The sequence below is a fragment of the Gobius niger genome (genome assembly GCF_951799975.1).
Source record: "Gobius niger genome assembly, chromosome: 9".
Taxonomy (NCBI): Eukaryota; Metazoa; Chordata; class Actinopteri; order Gobiiformes; family Gobiidae; genus Gobius; species Gobius niger.
The window spans coordinates 805,911-825,694 of record NC_136860.1 but is presented as its reverse complement, the minus strand read 5'-3'; the positions used below and the strand labels follow the sequence as shown (position 1 = coordinate 825,694).

At 46.9% G+C, this 19,784-nt stretch overlaps 1 protein-coding gene and 1 pseudogene across 2 annotated transcripts; both read left to right on the top strand.

The window, feature by feature from the left end:
* The first annotated feature begins 939 nt into the window (after positions 1-939).
* mrasa (muscle RAS oncogene homolog a) lies at positions 940-18,055 on the top strand. Its single transcript, XM_079563784.1, has 6 exons — positions 940-1,211; positions 4,047-4,250; positions 16,640-16,793; positions 16,969-17,068; positions 17,151-17,230; positions 17,687-18,055. The coding sequence occupies exons 2-6, from the start codon at positions 4,058-4,060 to the stop codon at positions 17,790-17,792; spliced, it is 633 nt and encodes a 210-aa protein (XP_079419910.1). The 5' UTR covers positions 940-1,211; positions 4,047-4,057; the 3' UTR covers positions 17,793-18,055.
* Positions 7,273-13,623, top strand: LOC306968251 (annotated as a pseudogene). Its single transcript has 4 exons — positions 7,273-7,335; positions 8,198-8,610; positions 12,886-13,316; positions 13,492-13,623. The product of its transcript is annotated as an uncharacterized misc_RNA (transcript).
* Positions 18,056-19,784: the final 1,729 nt, after the last annotated feature.

Here is a 19,784-nt window from a genome sequence, read left to right as displayed (position 1 = left end):
ATATTGGTTCATTTGCATAAATGATGTAAATGGACTTTTTAAACTGCATGACCCGGATTCCGCACACACACTAATGCAAACATGTCAGAAACCCACAGAAAGAGACTGGAAACTGCAGACACTGAGTTACATCTGTGAGCAGGGCTGGACTGGCCATCGGGAGTTGTCAGGTGACTCTGTCTTGTCCCTCGTCGTCAGTGCAGTTTGTAAATCTTCAAGTTTCCATTAAAAGGATTTACAATGTTTGGCCTTTTGGGGATTTCTATCCTCACTCCACAGCTCTCTGACCCTGCGGTGAGTTTCACCGTTTCATCTTCATCTACAGTGGGATCAATTGGTTGGTTTTGAGAAGTTTATTTGTGTTGCAGTTGCGAGAGGAACTTCATTCATCGGACGCACATTTTAAGATTGTTTAGTAATTTAACAAAAGTTCCTTCAAGTTATAAATGAAAAGATTAAAGTGTTGAGTCTCTGAGGCGTGAGCTTGAATTCAGCAGAAACAAAATGAAACTATTGTCCTCGATTTGTAGCTTGTACTGTTTTAGTTCAAGCCAAGGGTTTATTGTTTTGCTCATCACCTCCACTATTGCATTGAATATGACTGTTTTTTGTTTTTTTTGAGGGCCGGTCTTGACCCAAAAGTCCCGGGCCGATTTTTTCTGCCAGTCCAGCCCTGTCTGTGTGGTCACATGGTCACCACTCCTGATAAACAAACAAGTCACTAAAATATAAAACTGTTCTTTAACGTCTGTTATTTGTTTGTTGTTGTGTTTTAATCTCCAGCACGTTACAGCCGCTGAGTTTCCGTCGGAGTAAAAAAGTGCCTTAACTGCAGATTGTTTGGCTCTGTCCCTTTAAAGCGCCGCGCGTCAGGAGCGTTTCAGGAGCGTCCGTCGCGCAGCAGAGAAACACAGGCCAGGCGCGTCTCCGCCCCGCCGCGCCGCGTCCGCGCGTCAGCTCGAGAGGACCGTCCCCCTCACTCCCTTCTCCTCATCCTCCCCCCGGACCCTCCACACCTCTCCTCTTCACCGACCCCTCCGCCGCGGCCCGAGCCCAGCTGCGCGCACCGTTTTCGGCCAGATGTGAGGAGCGGCGGCGCTAAGATGTGAGGCCAGTGTGTCCCCCCCCCGCAGCCCAGCCAGAGCCCGGCCAGAGCGCAGCCAGAGCCCGGCCAGAGCCCCGCCACAGCGGCCCGACTCTTCGACATTTCGGTCAGTATTCGCCTCAGAAGCTCCGCGGTTCAGCCCCGGCTCTGCGCGTAAACGGACCGCGCGGACCCGGGGCTCGCGCTGGGACCGCGGCTCCGCGGCGCCTCGCAGCCGGAGCAGAGCCTCGGTCTGGGGGTAAAAATAGCAGAAACGGTCGCGTGAGGAGCCGTAGCGTTTGCGGAAATCCATTTTTTCTGAAGGGAAGATGAAAAAGGGGCGGACAGTGGCGCTGTTGTGCCCAGAGCGACAGAGCGAAGAGCGAAGAGCGAGGGCCCGAAGCGGCTCTGATGGAGATCAGGCACAACCGGGGGACACGGGGGAGCGTGAGGCGGCCAGGGGCAGGAGGCAGGGGGGGCTGGAGGGGCTGGAGAGGCTGGAGAGGCTGGAGAGGCTGGAGGGTCTGGAGGGTCTGGAGGGTCTGGAGGGGCTGGAGGGTCTGGAGGTTCTGGAGGGTCTGGAGGGGCTGGAGGGTCTGGAGGGTCTGGAGGGTCTGGAGGGGCTGGAGGGTCTGGAGGGTCTGGAGGGGCTGGAGGGTCTGGAGGCTGGAGAGGCTGGAGGGGCTGGAGGGTCTGGAGGGTCTGGAGGGTCTGGAGGGGCTGGAGGGTCTGGAGGTTCTGGAGGGTCTGGAGAGGCTGGAGGGTCTGGAGGGGCTGGAGGGGCTGGAGGGTCTGGAGAGGCTGGAGGCTGGGGGGGCTGGAGGGGCTGGAGGGGCTGGAGGGGCAGGAGGGGCTGGAGGGGCTGGAGGGTCTGGAGGGTCTGGAGGCTGGGGGGGCTGGAGGGGCTGGAGGGGCAGGAGGCTGGAGAGGCTGGAGGGGCTGGAGGGGCTGGAGGGGCTGGAGGGGCTGGAGGGGCTGGAGGGGCTGGAGGGGCAGGAGGGGCTGGAGGCTGGAGGGTCTGGAGGGTCTGGAGGGGCTGGAGGGGCAGGAGGCTGGAGGGGCTGGAGGGGCTGGAGGGTCTGGAGATAACTGGATATTTTAAAGGGATTTTTGACACGGAGCCTCATTTATCCAGAGTGTTGTTGATTTCTGGAGATATTATTTTTGTAATTCATGCAGTTCTTACATTGAAGAGCTTATTGGTGCTAGGCTAGAGCTAGGCTAATGCTAGGCTAGTGCATTTCTATGGTATCAGCTAGCCTGCACTAAAGACAGTGTGACCCGCTCCACAGTGCACCTGAGGCAAATCACTGATAACACCAGACCATATACATGTCTGGAATATAACTGACCTGCATCACATGAAAGACCACATTCTGAGGGACTATTTTCTCTCAGATCACTCCGCCACCTCCGCCGCCTCCGCCGCCGCCGCCGCCGCCGCCGCGTAGCTTATAAACCTCGGAGCTGGTGCTCAAATATGAGGTCTTTTAAATGATGGACACAGACATTTATATGAGGCAGAAATGAGGCCTGTGTCAAAAATCCTGAAAAATCCCTTTAAGCCCCGCCTTAACCGAGCAGATTTCTCCAGTTTTACCCAAATCTAAAAGCCAGACTGGAGCGTACTGACGACAGGCCGGTTCAGTTGTCGTTGAAGTGTTTTGCTTTGAATCCTTCATGAACCTCGTTTCTCTGATGAATAAAAGCCTGAGCGTCAGCTTCAGACGCTCAGGAGGCTCAGCTTGTGTTTGGAGTTAAAGGAAGGAAGCGCTCGTTTCCCTCCATTGTTCCAGAGGCCGGGCCTGTGCGTCAGATGCCCTCCCGTCCAGACGTCACCTCCAGCACAGGCTGAGAGTGTAGTAACATAAGTGTAATAACAACATTAAAGTGTAGTAACATAAGTGTAATAACATCATGATGAAACCGGACACAGATGAACTCCTGCTGCTGGAGGAAATGGCGGCCTCTGGTGGACGGTTTGTGACGCGCTCTGAGCTCACGAACGTTCTCACGTACAGAATATTCAGACAGATTCATGACGTGTTTAACCTCTCGCCGCCGCTTCATCTACCTTTGATCCTGGAGCGTCACAGAGACCATGTGACCAGAGCGCCATGCGGACCTCTTATCGGGTCACACAGGCTCTCACATCAATGACACATCAGACATACAGCGGTCACTGATTCCATGCGTCCCACCAGAGGGCAGCATTTGTCCACACTTGTTCTTCTAATGACTCTGTACAGGCTCCTCTGTGGGGGCGCCGCCCATAGATCGGCCTGTATATCGGCTATCAGCTATCGGCCTGTATATCGGCCTAGATATCGGCCTATATATCGGCTATCGGCCTGTATATCGGCTATCGGCTATCAGCCTATATATCGGTCTATATATGGGCCTATATATCAGCTATCAGCCTGTATATCAGTCCTATATATCGGCCTGTATATCGGCCTATATATCGGGCTATATATCAGCTATTGGCCTGTATATCGGCCTGTATATCGGCCTATATATCGGCCTGTATATCGGCCTATATATCATCTATCGGCCTGTATATCGGCCTATATATCGGCCTATATATCGGGCTATATATCAGCTATCGGCCTGTATATCGGCCTGTATATCGGCCTATATATCGGCCTATATATCGGGCTATATATCATCTATCGGCCTATATATCGGCCTATATATCGGCCTATATATCGGCCTATATATCGGCCTATATATCAGCCTATATATCAGCTATCGGCCTGTATATCGGCCTATATATCGGCCTATATATCGGCCTATATATCGGCCTATATATCGGGCTATATATCTTGCTATATATCGACTATCGGCCAGCCCTCTCCATATCGGTATCGGACACAAGCGTCCACATCGGTCGGGCCATAGAGGTGCCTGTTCCCTCCTCTGACGGTAACGATCTGCCGCTGTGTCCTCATCTCTCCTGCAGGGGGCGCCGGCATGGCCACCAGCGCGGTGCCCAGTGAGAACCTGCCCACCTACAAGCTGGTGGTGGTGGGCGACGGCGGCGTGGGCAAGAGCGCCCTCACCATCCAGTTCTTTCAGAAGATCTTCGTCCCGGACTATGACCCGACCATCGAGGACTCGTACCTGAAGCACACCGAGATCGACGGGCAGTGGGCCATCCTGGACGGTAACCACGGCAACCACATCTGTCTGGTGATGTTATGGTGATGTTGTGGTGATGTTGTGGTGATGTTGTTGGTTGTGGTGATGTTGTGGTGATGTTGTGGTGATGTTGTTGGTTGAGGTGATGTTGTTGGTTGTGGTGATGTTGTTGGTTATGGTGATGTTGAGGTGATGTTGTTGGTTATGGTGATGTTGTTGGTTATGGTGATGTTGTGGTGATGTTGTTGGTTGTGGTGATGTTGTTGGTTATGGTGATGTTGTTGGTTGTGGTGATGTTGTTGGTTGAGGTGATGTTGTTGGTTATGGTGATGTTGTTGGTTGTGGTGATGTTGTTGGTTGTGGTGATGTTGTTGGTTGTGGTGATGTTGTTGGTTGTGGTGATGTTGTTGGTTATGGTGATGTTGTTGGTTGAGGTGATGTTGTTGGTTATGGTGATGTTGTTGGTTATGGTGATGTTGTTGGTTATGGTGATGTTGTTGGTTGTGGTGATGTTGTTGGTTTTGGTGATGTTGTTGGTTGAGGTGATGTTGTTGGTTGTGGTGATGTTGTTGGTTGTGGTGATGTTGTTGGTTGTGGTGATGTTGTTGGTTATGGTGATGTTGTTGGTTGAGGTGATGTTGTTGGTTATGGTGATGTTGTTGGTTATGGTGATGTTGTTGGTTGTGGTGATGTTGTTGGTTATGGTGATGTTGTTGGTTGAGGTGATGTTGTTGGTTGTGGTGATGTTGTTGGTTGTGGTGATGTTGTTGGTTGTGGTGATGTTGTTGGTTATGGTGATGTTGTTGGTTGAGGTGATGTTGTTGGTTGAGGTGATGTTGTTGGTTATGGTGATGTTGTTGGTTATGGTGATGTTGTTGGTTATGGTGATGTTGTTGGTTGAGGTGATGTTGTTGGTTATGGTGATGTTTTGGTGATGTTGTTGGTTATGGTGATGTTGTTGGTTATGGTGATGTTGTTGGTTATGGTGATGTTGTTGGTTGAGGTGATGTTGTTGGTTATGATGATGTTGTTGGTTATGGTGATGTTGTTGGTTATGGTGATGTTGTTGGTTGAGGTGATGTTGTTGGTTATGATGATGTTGTGGTGATGTTGTTGGTTATGATGATGTTGTTGGTTATGGTGATGTTGTTGGTTATGGTGATGTTGTTGGTTATGATGATGTTGTTGGTTATGGTGATGTTGTTGGTTATGGTGATGTTGTTGGTTGAGGTGATGTTGTTGGTTATGGTGATGTTGTGGTGATGTTGTTGGTTATGATGATGTTGTGGTGATGTTGTTGGTTATGATGATGTTGTTGGTTATGGTGATGTTGTTGGTTATGGTGATGTTGTTGGTTATGGTGATGTTGTTGGTTATGGTGATGTTGTTGGTTATGGTGATGTTGTTGGTTGAGGTGATGTTGTTGGTTATGGTGATGTTGTTGGTTATGGTGATGTTGTTGGTTATGGTGATGTTGTGGTGATGTTGTTGGTTATGATGATGTTGTTGGTTATGGTGATGTTGTTGGTTGTGGTGATGTTGTTGGTTATGGTGATGTTGTTGGTTATGGTGATGTTGTTGGTTGAGGTGATGTTGTTGGTTATGGTGATGTTGTTGGTTATGGTGATGTTGTTGGTTATGGTGAATTTGTGGTGATGTTATGGTGATGTTGTTGGTTATGGTGATGTTGTTGGTTATGGTGATGTTGTTGGTTGAGGTGATGTTGTTGGTTATGGTGATGTTGTTGGTTATGGTGATGTTGTGGTGATGTTGTTGGTTATGGTGATGTTGTTGGTTGAGGTGATGTTGTTGGTTATGATGATGTTGTTGGTTATGGTGATGTTGTTGGTTGAGGTGATGTTGTTGGTTATGGTGATGTTGTTGGTTATGATGATGTTGTTGGTTATGGTGATGTTGTTGGTGATGATGATGTTGTTGGTTATGGTGATGTTGTTGGTTATGGTGATGTTGTTGGTTATGGTGATGTTGTTGGTATGATGATGTTGTTGGTTATGGTGATGTTGTTGGTTATGGTGATGTTGTTGGTTATGGTGATGTTGTTGGTTATGGTGATGTTGTTGGTTATGATGATGTTGTTGGTTATGGTGATGTTGTTGGTTATGGTGATGTTGTTGGTTATGATGATGTGTTGGTTATGGTGATGTTGTTGGTTTATCGTGATGTTGTTGGTTGAGGTGATGTTGTTGGTTATGGTGATGTTGTGGTGATGTTGTTGGTTATGATGATGTTGTGGTGATGTTGTTGGTTATGATGATGTTGTTGGTTATGGTGATGTTGTTGGTAATGGTGATGTTGTTGGTTATGGTGATGTTGTTGGTTATGGTGATGTTGTTGGTTATGGTGATGTTGTTGGTTGAGGTGATGTTGTTGGTTATGGTGATGTTGTGGTGATGTTGTTGGTTATGATGATGTTGTGGTGATGTTGTTGGTTATGATGATGTTGTTGGTTATGGTGATGTTGTTGGTTGTGGTGATGTTGTTGGTTATGGTGATGTTGTTGGTTATGATGATGTTGTTGGTTATGGTGATGTTATGGTGATGTTGTTGGTTATGGTGATGTTGTGGTGATGTTGTTGGTTGTGGTGATGTTGTTGGTTATGGTGATGTTGTTGGTTATGGTGATGTTGTTGGTTATGGTGATGTTGGTTATGGTGATGTTGTTGGTTGTGGTGATGTTGTTGGTTGTGGTGATGTTGTTGGTTGAGGTGATGTTGTTGGTTGAGGTGATGTTGTTGGTTGAGGTGATTTTGTTGGTTGAGGTGATTTTGTTGGTTGAGGTGATGTTGTTGGTTGTGGTGATGTTGTTGGTTATTGTGATGTTGTTGGTTATGGTGATGTTGTTGGTTGTGGTGATGTTGTTGGTTGAGGTGATGTTGTTGGTTGAGGTGATGTTGTTGGTTATGGTGATGTTGTTGGTTGAGGTGATGTTGTTGGTTGAGGTGATGTTGTTGGTTATGGTGATGTTGTTGGTTATGGTGATGTTGTTGGTTGTGGTGATGTTGTTGGTTATGGTGATGTTGTTGGTTATGGTGATGTTGTTGGTTGAGGTGATGTTGTTGGTTGAGGTGATGTTGTTGGTTATGGTGATGTTGTTGGTTATGGTGATGTTGTTGGTTGTGGTGATGTTGTTGGTTATGGTGATGTTGTTGGTTGTGGTGATGTTGTTGGTTATGGTGATGTTGTTGGTTATTGTGATGTTGTTGGTTATGGTGATGTTGTTGGTTGTGGTGATGTTGTTGGTTGAGGTGATGTTGTTGGTTGAGGTGATGTTGTTGGTTGAGGTGATTTTGTTGGTTGAGGTGATGTTGTTGGTTGTGGTGATGTTGTTGGTTATTGTGATGTTGTTGGTTATGGTGATGTTGTTGGTTGTGGTGATGTTGTTGGTTGAGGTGATGTTGTTGGTTGAGGTGATTTTGTTGGTTGAGGTGATGTTGTTGGTTATGATGATGTTGTGGTGATGTTGTTGGTTATGATGATGTTGTTGGTTATGGTGATGTTGTTGGTTATGGTGATGTTGTTGGTTATGGTGATGTTGTTGGTTATGGTGATGTTGTTGGTTATGGTGATGTTGTTGGTTGAGGTGATGTTGTTGGTTATGGTGATGTTGTGGTGATGTTGTTGGTTATGATGATGTTGTGGTGATGTTGTTGGTTATGATGATGTTGTTGGTTATGGTGATGTTGTTGGTTGTGGTGATGTTGTTGGTTGTGGTGATGTTGTTGGTTATGGTGATGTTGTTGGTTATGATGATGTTGTTGGTTATGGTGATGTTATGGTGATGTTGTTGGTTATGGTGATGTTGTGGTGATGTTGTTGGTTGTGGTGATGTTGTTGGTTATGGTGATGTTGTTGGTTATGGTGATGTTGTTGGTTATGGTGATGTTGGTTATGGTGATGTTGTTGGTTGTGGTGATGTTGTTGGTTGTGGTGATGTTGTTGGTTGAGGTGATGTTGTTGGTTGAGGTGATGTTGTTGGTTGAGGTGATGTTGTTGGTTGTGGTGATGTTGTTGGTTGTGGTGATGTTGTTGGTTATGGTGATGTTGTTGGTTGTGGTGATGTTGTTGGTTATGGTGATGTTGTTGGTTGAGGTGATGTTGTTGGTTGAGGTGATGTTGTTGGTTATGGTGATGTTGTTGGTTATGGTGATGTTGTTGGTTGTGGTGATGTTGTTGGTTATGGTGATGTTGTTGGTTGTGGTGATGTTGTTGGTTATGGTGATGTTGTTGGTTGTGGTGATGTTGTTGGTTATTGTGATGTTGTTGGTTATGGTGATGTTGTTGGTTGTGGTGATGTTGTTGGTTATGGTGATGTTGTTGGTTGTGGTGATGTTGTTGGTTATTGTGATGTTGTTGGTTATGGTGATGTTGTTGGTTGTGGTGATGTTGTTGGTTGAGGTGATTTTGTTGGTTGAGGTGATGTTGTTGGTTATGGTGATGTTGTGGTGATGTTGTTGGTTATGGTGATGTTGTTGGTTGAGGTGATGTTGTTGGTTGAGGTGATGTTGTTGGTTGAGGTGATTTTGTTGGTTGAGGTGATGTTGTTGGTTATGGTGATGTTGTTGGTTATGGTGATGTTGTGGTGATGTTGTTGGTTATGGTGATGTTGTGGTGATGTTGTTGGTTATGGTGATGTTGTTGGTTATGGTGATGTTGTTGGTTGTGGTGATATTGTTGGTTGTGGTGATATTGTTGGTTATGGTGATGTTGTTGGTTGAGGTGATGTTGTTGGTTGTGGTGATGTTGTTGGTTATGGTGATGTTGTTGGTTGAGGTGATGTTGTTGGTTATGGTGATGTTGTTGGTTGTGGTGATGTTGTTGGTTATGATGATGTTGTTGGTTATGGTGATGTTGTTGGTTGTGGTGATGTTGTTGGTTGTGGTGATATTGTTGGTTGTGGTGATATTGTTGGTTATGGTGATGTTGTTGGTTGAGGTGATGTTGTTGGTTGTGGTGATGTTGTTGGTTATGATGATGTTGTTGGTTATGGTGATGTTGTTGGTTGTGGTGATGTTGTTGGTTGTGGTGATGTTAGTGGTTATGGTGATGTTGTTGGTTGTGGTGATGTTGTTGGTTATGGTGATGTTGTTGGTTGTGGTGATGTTGTTGGTTGTGGTGATGTTGTGGTGATGTTGTTGGTTGTGGTGATGTTGTTGGTTATGGTGATGTTGTTGGTTGTGGTGATGTTGTTGGTTATGGTGATGTTGTTGGTTATGGTGATGTTGTTGGTTGTGGTGATGTTGTTGGTTGTGGTGATGTTGTTGGTTGTGGTGATGTTGTTGGTTGTGGTGATGTTGTTGGTTGTGGTGATGTTGTTGGTTGTGGTGATGTTGTTGGTTGTGGTGATGTTGTTGGTTGTGGTGATGTTGTGGTGATGTTGTTGGTTGTGGTGATGTTGTTGGTTGTGGTGATGTTGTTGGTTATAGTGATGTTGTTGGTTATGGTGATGTTGTGGTGATGTTGTTGGTTATGGTGATGTTGTTGGTTATGATGATGTTGTTGGTTGTGGTGATGTTGTTGGTTATGGTGATGTTGTTGGTTGTGGTGATGTTGTTGGTTATGGTGATGTTGTTGGTTGTGGTGATGTTGTTGGTTGTGGTGATGTTGTTGGTTGTGGTGATGTTGTTGGTTGTGGTGATGTTGTTGGTTGTGGTGATGTTGTTGGTTATGGTGATGTTGTTGGTTGTGGTGATGTTGTTGGTTGTGGTGATGTTGTTGGTTGTGGTGATGTGGTTGTGGTGATGTTGTTGGTTGTGGTGATGTTGTTGGTTATGATGATGTTGTTGGTTATGGTGATGTTGTTGGTTGTGGTGATGTTGTTGGTTGTGGTGATGTTGTTGGTTGTGGTGATGTTGTTGGTTGTGGTGATGTTGTTGGTTATGGTGATGTTGGTTATGGTGATGTTGTTGGTTATGGTGATGTTATGGTGATGTTGTTGGTTATGGTGATGTTGTTGGTTGTGGTGATGTTGTGGTGATGTTGTTGGTTATGGTGATGTTGTTGGTTGTGGTGATGTTGTTGGTTATGGTGATGTTGTTGGTTATGGTGATGTTATGGTGATGTTGTTGGTTATGGTGATGTTGTTGGTTATGGTGATGTTGTTGGTTGAGGTGATGTTGTTGGTTATGGTGATGTTGTTGGTTGTGGTGATGTTGTTGGTTGTGGTGATGTTGTTGGTTGTGGTGATGTTGTTGGTTGTGGTGATGTTGTTGGTTATGGTGATGTTGTGGTGATGTTGTTGTGATGTTGTTGGTTATGGTGATGTTGTGGTTGTGGTGATGTTGTTGGTTATGGTGATGTTGTTGGTTGTGGTGATGTTGTTGGTTATGGTGATGTTGTTGGTTGTGGTGATGTTGTTGGTTATGGTGATGTTGTTGGTTATGGTGATGTTGTTGGTTGTGGTGATGTTGTTGGTTGTGGTGATGTTGTTGGTTATGGTGATGTTGTTGGTTGAGGTGATGTTGTGGTGATGTTGTTGGTTATGGTGATGTTGTGGTGATGTTGTTGGTTATGGTGATGTTGTTGGTTATGGTGATGTTGTTGGTTGTGGTGATGTTGTTGGTTGTGGTGATGTTGTTGGTTGTGGTGATGTTGTGATGATGTTGTGGTGATGTTGTTGGTTGTGGTGATGTTGTTGGTTATGGTGATGTTGTTGGTTGTGGTGATGTTGTTGGTTGTGGTGATGTTGTTGGTTGTGGTGATGTTGTTGGTTATGGTGATGTTGTTGGTTGTGGTGATGTTGTTGGTTGTGGTGATGTTGTTGGTTGTGGTGATGTTGTTGGTTGTGGTGATGTTGTTGGTTGTGGTGATGTTGTTGGTTGTGGTGATGTTGTTGGTTGTGGTGATGTTGTTGGTGATGTTGTTGGTTGTGGTGATGTTGTTGGTTGTGGTGATGTTGTTGGTTGAGGTGATGTTGTGGTGATGTTGTTGGTTGTGGTGATGTTGTTGGTTATGGTGATGTTGTTGGTTGTGGTGATGTTGTTGGTTGTGGTGATGTTGTTGGTTATGGTGATGTTGTGGTGATGTTGTGGTGATGTTGTTGGTTGTGGTGATGTTGTTGGTTGTGGTGATGTTGTTGGTTGAGGTGATGTTGTGGTGATGTTGTTGGTTGTGGTGATGTTGTTGGTTGAGGTGATGTTGTTGGTTGTGGTGATGTTGTTGGTTGAGGTGATGTTGTTGGTTGTGGTGATGTTGTTGGTTGTGGTGATGTTAAGGTGATGTTGTTGGTTGTGGTGATGTTGTTGGTTGTGGTGATGTTGTTGGTTGTGGTGATGTTGTTGGTTGTGGTGATGTTGTTGGTTGTGGTGATATTGTTGGTTGTGGTGATGTTGTTGGTTGTGGTGATGTTGTTGGTTGTGGTGATGTTGTTGGTTGTGGTGATGTTGTTGGTTATGGTGATGTTGTTGGTTGTGGTGATGTTGTTGGTTGTGGTGATGTTGTGGTGATGTTGTTGGTTGTGGTGATGTTGTTGGTTGTGGTGATGTTGTTGGTTGTGGTGATGTTGTTGGTTGTGGTGATGTTGTTGGTTGTGGTGATGTTGGTTGTGGTGATGTTGTTGGTTATGGTGATGTTGTTGGTTATGGTGATGTTGTTGGTTGTGGTGATGTTGTTGGTTATGGTGATGTTGTTGGTTGTGGTGATGTTGTGGTGATGTTGTTGGTTGTGGTGATGTTGTTGGTTGTGGTGATGTTGTTGGTTGTGGTGATGTTGTTGGTTGAGGTGATGTTGTTGGTTGTGGTGATGTTGTTGGTTGTGGTGATGTTGTTGGTTATGGTGATGTTGTTGGTTATGGTGATGTTGTTGGTTGTGGTGATGTTGTGGTGATGTTGTTGGTTGTGGTGATGTTGGTTGTGGTGATGTTGTTGGTTATGGTGATGTTGTTGGTTGTGGTGATGTTATGGTGATGTTGTTGGTTGTGGTGATGTTGTTGGTTGTGGTGATGTTGTTGGTTGTGGTGATGTTGTTGGTTGAGGTGATGTTGTTGGTTGTGGTGATGTTGTTGGTTGTGGTGATGTTGTTGGTTATGGTGATGTTGTTGGTTATGGTGATGTTGTTGGTTGTGGTGATGTTGTGGTGATGTTGTTGGTTGTGGTGATGTTGTTGGTTGTGGTGATGTTGTTGGTTGTGGTGATGTTGTGGTGATGTTGTTGGTTGTGGTGATGTTGTGGTGATGTTGTTGGTTGTGGTGATGTTGTTGGTTGTGGTGATGTTGTTGGTTATGGTGATGTTGTTGGTTGTGGTGATGTTGTTGGTTGTGGTGATGTTGTTGGTTGTGGTGATGTTGTTGGTTGTGGTGATGTTGTTGGTTGTGGTGATGTTGTTGGTTATGGTGATGTTGTTGGTTATGGTGATGTTGTTGGTTATGGTGATGTTGTTGGTTATGGTGATGTTGTTGGTTATGGTGATGTTGTTGGTTATGGTGATGTTGTGGTGATGTTGTTGGTTGTGGTGATGTTGTTGGTTATGGTGATGTTGTTGGTTATGGTGATGTTGTGGTGATGTTGTTGGTTGTGGTGATGTTGTTGGTTATGGTGATGTTGTTGGTTATGGTGATGTTGTGGTGATGTTGTTGGTTATGGTGATGTTGTTGGTTGTGGTGATGTTGTTGGTTATGGTGATGTTGTGGTGATGTTGTTGGTTATGGTGATGTTGTTGGTTGTGGTGATGTTGTTGGTTGTGGTGATGTTGTTGGTTATGGTGATGTTGTTGGTTATGGTGATGTTGTTGGTTGTGGTGATGTTGTTGGTTGTGGTGATGTTGTTGGTTGTGGTGATGTTGTTGGTTGTGGTGATGTTGTTGGTTATGGTGATGTTGTTGGTTATGGTGATGTTGTTGGTTGTGGTGATGTTGTTGGTTATGGTGATGTTGTTGGTTGTGGTGATGTTGTTGGTTGTGGTGATGTTGTTGGTTATGGTGATGTTGTTGGTTATGGTGATGTTGTGGTGATGTTGTTGGTTGTGGTGATTTTGTTGGTTATGGTGATGTTGTTGGTTATGGTGATGTTGTTGGTTGTGGTGATGTTGTTGGTTGTGGTGATGTTGTTGGTTATGGTGATGTTGTTGGTTATGGTGATGTTGTTGGTTATGGTGATGTTGTTGGTTATGGTGATGTTGTTGGTTATGGTGATGTTGTTGGTTATGGTGATGTTGTTGGTTATGGTGATGTTGGTTATGGTGATGTTGTTGGTTGAGGTGATGTTGTTGGTTGTGGTGATGTTTTGGTGATGTTGTTGGTTGTGGTGATGTTGTGGTGATGTTGTTGGTTATGGTGATGTTGTTGGTTATGGTGATGTTGTTGGTTATGGTGATGTTGTTGGTTGTGGTGATGTTGTTGGTTGTGGTGATGTTGTTGGTTATGGTGATGATGTTGGTTATGGTGATGTTGTTGGTTGTGGTGATGTTGTTGGTTATGGTGATGTTGTTGGTTGTGGTGATGTTGTTGGTTATGGTGATGTTGTTGGTTATGGTGATGTTGTTGGTTGTGGTGATGGTGTTGGTTGTGGTGATGTTGTTGGTTGTGGTGATGTTGTTGGTTGTGGTGATGTTGTTGGTTGTGGTGATGGTGTTGGTTGTGGTGATGTTGTTGGTTGTGGTGATGGTGTTGGTTATGGTGATGTTGTTGGTTGTGGTGATGTTGTGGTGATGTTGTGGTGATGTTGTTGGTTGTGGTGATGTTGTTGGTTATGGTGATGTTGTTGGTTGTGGTGATGTTGTGGTGATGTTGTTGGTTATGGTGATGTTGTTGGTTGTGGTGATGTTGTTGGTTGTGGTGATGTTGTTGGTTGTGGTGATGTTGTTGGTTATGGTGATGTTGTGGTGATGTTGTTGGTTGTGGTGATGTTGGTTATGGTGATGTTGTTGGTTGTGGTGATGTTGTTGGTTGTGGTGATGTTGTTGGTTGTGGTGATGTTGTTGGTTGTGGTGATGTTGTTGGTTGTGGTGATGTTGTTGGTTGTGGTGATGTTGTTGGTTGTGGTGATGTTGTTGGTTATGGTGATGTTGTTGGTTATGGTGATGTTGTTGGTTGTGGTGATGTTGTTGGTTATGGTGATGTTGTTGGTTGTGGTGATGTTGTTGGTTATGGTGATGTTGTTGGTTATGGTGATGTTGTTGGTTATGGTGATGTTGTTGGTTGTGGTGATGTTGGTTGTGGTGATGTTGTTGGTTGTGGTGATGTTGTTGGTTATGGTGATGTTGTTGGTTATGGTGATGTTGTTGGTTGAGGTGATGTTGTTGGTTATGGTGATGTTGTTGGTTATGGTGATGTTGTTGGTTGAGGTGATGTTGTTGGTTGTGGTGATGTTGTTGGTTGTGGTGATGTTGTTGGTTGTGGTGATGTTGTTGGTTGAGGTGATGTTGTTGGTTGTGGTGATGTTGTGGTGATGTTGTTGGTTGTGGTGATGTTGTTGGTTATGGTGATGTTGTTGGTTATGGTGATGTTGTGGTGATGTTGTTGGTTATGGTGATGTTGTTGGTTGTGGTGATGTTGTTGGTTGTGGTGATGTTGTTGGTTGTGGTGATGTTGTTGGTTATGGTGATGTTGTGGTGATGTTGTTGTGATGTTGTTGTGATGTTGTTGGTTGAGGTGATGTTGTTGGTTATGGTGATGTTGTTGGTTATGGTGATGTTGTTGGTTGTGGTGATGTTGTTGGTTATGGTGATGTTGTTGGTTGTGGTGATGTTGTTGGTTATGGTGATGTTGTTGGTTATGGTGATGTTGTGGTGATGTTGTTGGTTATGGTGATGTTGTTGGTTGTGGTGATGTTGTTGGTTGTGGTGATGTTGTTGGTTGTGGTGATGTTGTTGGTTATGGTGATGTTGTTGGTTATGGTGATGTTGTTGGTTATGGTGATGTTGTTGGTTGTGGTGATGTTGTTGGTTGTGGTGATGTTGTTGGTTGTGGTGATGTTGTTGGTTATGGTGATGTTGTTGGTTATGGTGATGTTGTTGGTTATGGTGATGTTGTTGGTTGAGGTGATGTTGTTGGTTGAGGTGATGTTGTTGGTTATGGTGATGTTGTTGGTTATGGTGATGTTGTTGGTTGAGGTGATGTTGTTGGTTATGGTGATGTTGTTGGTTGAGGTGATGTTGTTGGTTATGGTGATGTTGTTGGTTGTGGTGATGTTGTGGTGATGTTGTTGGTTATGGTGATGTTGTGGTGATGTTGTTGGTTATGGTGATGTTGTTGGTTGTGGTGATGTTGTGGTGATGTTGTTGGTTATGGTGATGTTGTTGGTTGTGGTGATGTTGTTGGTTATGGTGATGTTGTTGGTTGTGGTGATGTTGTGGTGATGTTGTTGGTTGTGGTGATGTTGTTGGTTATGGTGATGTTGTTGGTTATGGTGATGTTGTGGTGATGTTGTTGGTTGAGGTGATGTTGTTGGTTATGGTGATGTTGTTGGTTATGGTGATGTTGTTGGTTATGGTGATGTTGTTGGTTATGGTGATGTTGTGGTGATGTTGTGGTCATGTTGTGGTGCTTTTGTGGTGATGTTTTGGTGATGTTGTGGTGATGTTGTGGTCATGTTGTGGTGATGTTGTGGTGATGTTGTGGTGATGTTGTGGTGATGTTGTGGTGATGTTGTGGTGATGTTATGGTGATGTTGTGGTGATGTTGTTGGTTATGGTGATGTTGTGGTGATGTTGTGGTCATGTTGTGGTGCTTTTGTGGTGATGTTTTGGTGATGTTGTGGTGATGTTGTGGTCATGTTGTGGTGATGTTGTGGTGATGTTGTGGTGATGTTGTGGTGATGTTGTGGTGATGTTGTGGTGATGTTGTTGTCATGTTGTGGTCATGTTGTGGTGCTTTTGTGGTGATGTTTTGGTGATGTTGTGGTGATGTTGTGGTGATGTTGTGGTGATGTTGTGGTGATGTTGTTGTCATGTTGTGGTCATGTTGTGGTGATGTTGTGGTGATGTTGTGGTGATGTTGTGGTGATGTTGTTGGTTGTGGTCATGTTGTGGTGATGTTTTGGTGATGTTGTGATGATGTTGTGGTCATGTTGTGGTGATGTTGTGGTGATGTTGTGGTCATGTTGTGGTGATGTTGTGGTGATGTTGTTGGTTGTGGTGATGTTGTGGTGATGTTGTGGTCATGTTGTGGTCATGTTGTGGTGATGTTTTGGTGATGTTGTGGTGATGTTGTGGTCATGTTGTGGTGATGTTGTGGTGATGTTGTGGTGATGTTGAGGTGATGTTGTGGTGATGTTGTGGTGATGTTGTGGTGATGTTGTGGTCATGTTGTGGTGATGTTGTGGTCATGTTGTGGTGATGTTGTGGTCATGTTGTGGTGATGTTGTGGTGATGTTGTTGGTTGTGGTGATGTTGTGGTGATGTTGTGGTGATGTTGTGGTGATGTTGTGGTGATGTTGTGGTGATGTTGTGGTTGTGGTTCCAGTGCTGGACACGGCGGGGCAGGAGGAGTTCAGTGCTATGAGGGAGCAGTACATGAGGACGGGCGACGGTTTCCTCATCGTCTTCTCCGTCACCGACAAAGCCAGTTTCGAACATGTCGACCGTTTCCACCAGCTCATCCTCAGAGTCAAGGACAGGTCAGTTATTATCTTCATCATCTTCATCATCTCCATCATCATCTTCATCATCATCTTCATCTTCATCATCATCATCATCATCTTCATCACCATCTTCATCATCATCATCATCTTCATCATCATCATCATCTTCATCATCTTCATCTACCCCTATCACATGGTCCTTCTCTCTCAGGGAGGCGTTCCCGATGGTGCTGGTGGCCAACAAAGTGGACCTGGTCCATCTGAGGAAGGTGACGTCGGAGCAGGGCCAGGAGATGGCCCACAAGCACAGCGTGAGTGTCTGTTAGAAATGTCATCAGATCAAACTTAAAACTTAAACTAATTATCAAATAAACAATGTTTGTGTCGTTTCAGATCACGTACATCGAGACGAGCGCCAAAGACCCGCCCATGAACGTGGACAAGGCGTTTCACGAGCTGGTGCGGGTCATCAGGTCACTGTCTCTTTGTTCTTTCATCTGTCACTGCTGAAGCAGAGGGCGCCCCCTGGTGCTGAGGCTGCAGACCTGAAGCAGAGGGCGCCCCCTGGTGCTGAGGCTGCAGACCTGAAGCAGAGGGCGCCCCCTGGTGCTGAGGCTGCAGACCTGAAGCAGAGGGCGCCCCCTGGTGCTGAGGCTGCAGACCTGAAGCAGGGGGCGCCCCCTGGTGCTGAGGCTGCAGACCTGAAGCAGAGGGCGCCCCCTGGTGCTGAGGCTGCAGACCTGAAGCAGAGGGCGCCCCCTGGTGCTGAGGCTGCAGACCTGAAGCAGAGGGCGCCCCCTGGTGCTGAGGCTGCAGACCTGAAGCAGAGGGCGCCCCCTGGTGCTGAGGCTGCAGACGTGAACGTAGACTTCACTACGTCAGACCTGAAGCAGCTGGAAAAATAACGTGAAACTGTGTTTGTGCTGCAGGCAGCAGGTCCCGGAGCGCCACCTGAAGAAGAAGAAGAAGATGAAGTGGCGCGGCGAGCGGAGCGCCCCCTCGCACCGACACAGACTGCACTGCGCCCTCTTGTGACGCGGCTCCAGTAGTGCGGGATAAAACTTCCACCACAGACGCTCCTATTGGACCGTACGCTCCTGCAGACGCTCCTATTGGACCGTACGCTCCTGCAGTCGCTCCTATTGGACCGTACGCTCCTGCAGACGCTCCTATTGGACCGTACGCTCCTGCAGATGCTCCTATTGGACCGTACGCTCCTGCAGTCGCTCCTATTGGACCGTACGCCTCTGCAGACGCTCCTATTGGACCGTACGCCTCTGCAGACGCTCCTATTGGACCGTACGCCTCTGCAGACGCTCCTATTGGACCGTACGTTGATGCAGACGCTCCTATTGGACCGTACGTTGATGCAGACGCTCCTATTGGACCGTACGCCTCTGCAGACGCTCCTATTGGACCGTACGCTCCTGCAGACGCTCCTATTGGACCGTACGTTGATGCAGACGCTCCTATTGGACCGTACGTTGATGCAGTCGCTCCTATTGGACCGTACGTTGATGCAGACGCTCCTATTGGACCGTACGCCTCTGCAGACGCTCCTATTGGACCGTACGCCTCTGCAGACGCTCCTATTGGACCGTACGCCTCTGCAGACGCTCCTATTGGACCGTACGCCTCTGCAGACGCTCCTATTGGACCGTACGCCTCTGCAGACGCTCCTATTGGACCGTACGTTGATGCAGACGCTCCTATTGGACCGTACGCTCCTGCAGACGCTCCTATTGGACCGTACGTTGATGCAGACGCTCCTATTGGACCGTACGCTCCTGCAGACGCTCCTATTGGACCGTACGCCTCTGCAGACGTTCCTATTGGACCGTACGCCTCTGCAGACGCTCCTATTGGACCGTACGCCTCTGCAGACGCTCCTATTGGACCGTACGTTGATGCAGACGCTCCTATTGGACCGTACGTTGATGCAGACGCTCCTATTGGACCGTACGTTGATGCAGACGCTCCTATTGGACCGTACGCCTCTGCAGACGCTCCTATTGGACCGTACGCCTCTGCAGACGCTCCTATTGGACCGTACGCCTCTGCAGACGCTCCTATTGGACCGTACGCTCCTGCAGACGTTCCTATTGGACCGTACGCCTCTGCAGACGCTCCTATTGGACCGTGGGACTGCACTATCCGAGTCTCTCAGTCGTCCAGGGGTCCTGGACTCTCCTGTGAGCGAGAGGAGAAGTGTTTCAGGAGAACGCTCTTGTTTAAAGGAGACAAAGTATTTTTATGGAACTGGTCGAACGTCTCATTTGAAGATTCGTTTCTGCTCAGCTTCGTTTTCCTCTGACGGACCTGAAGCTGGACTCACACCGAGCGAAGAGTGGAGGAGAACGATGGAGGAGAACGATGGAGGAGAACGATGGAGGAGAACGATGGAGGAGAACGATGGAGGAGAACGATGGAGGCTGATTTATTCAGGACATCGTCGGTGTCGTCTTCTGGTCCAGAAATGATCCACAAACGAGGGCTGATATTCTTCATTGGCAAAACACCACTATTGTAGTTTTGTACATCACATACAGTATAGGGAAAACCTCTCTCAGCGAAATGTGCCCCACTGGAGCCTCACTGGAGCCTCACTGGAGCCTCACTGGAGCCTCACTGGAGCCTCACTGGAGCCTCACTGGAGCCTCACAGGAGCCTCACTGGAGCCTCACTGGAGCCTCACTGGAGCCCCACTGGAGCCTCACAGGAGCCTCACTGGAGCCCCACTGGAGCCTCACTGGAGCCTCACTGGAGCCTCACTGGAGCCTCACTGGAGCCTCACTGGAGCCTCACTGGAGCCTCACTGGAGCCCCACTGGAGCCTCACTGGAGCCTCACTGGAGCCCCACTGGAGCCTCACTGGAGCCTCACTGGAGCCTCACTGGAGCCTCACTGGAGCCTCACTGGAGCCCCGCTGGAGCCCCGCTGGAGCCCCGCTGGAGCCTCGCTGGAGCCTCGCTGGAGCCTCGCTGGAGCCTCGCTGGAGCCCCGCTGGAGCCCCACTGGAGCCTCACTG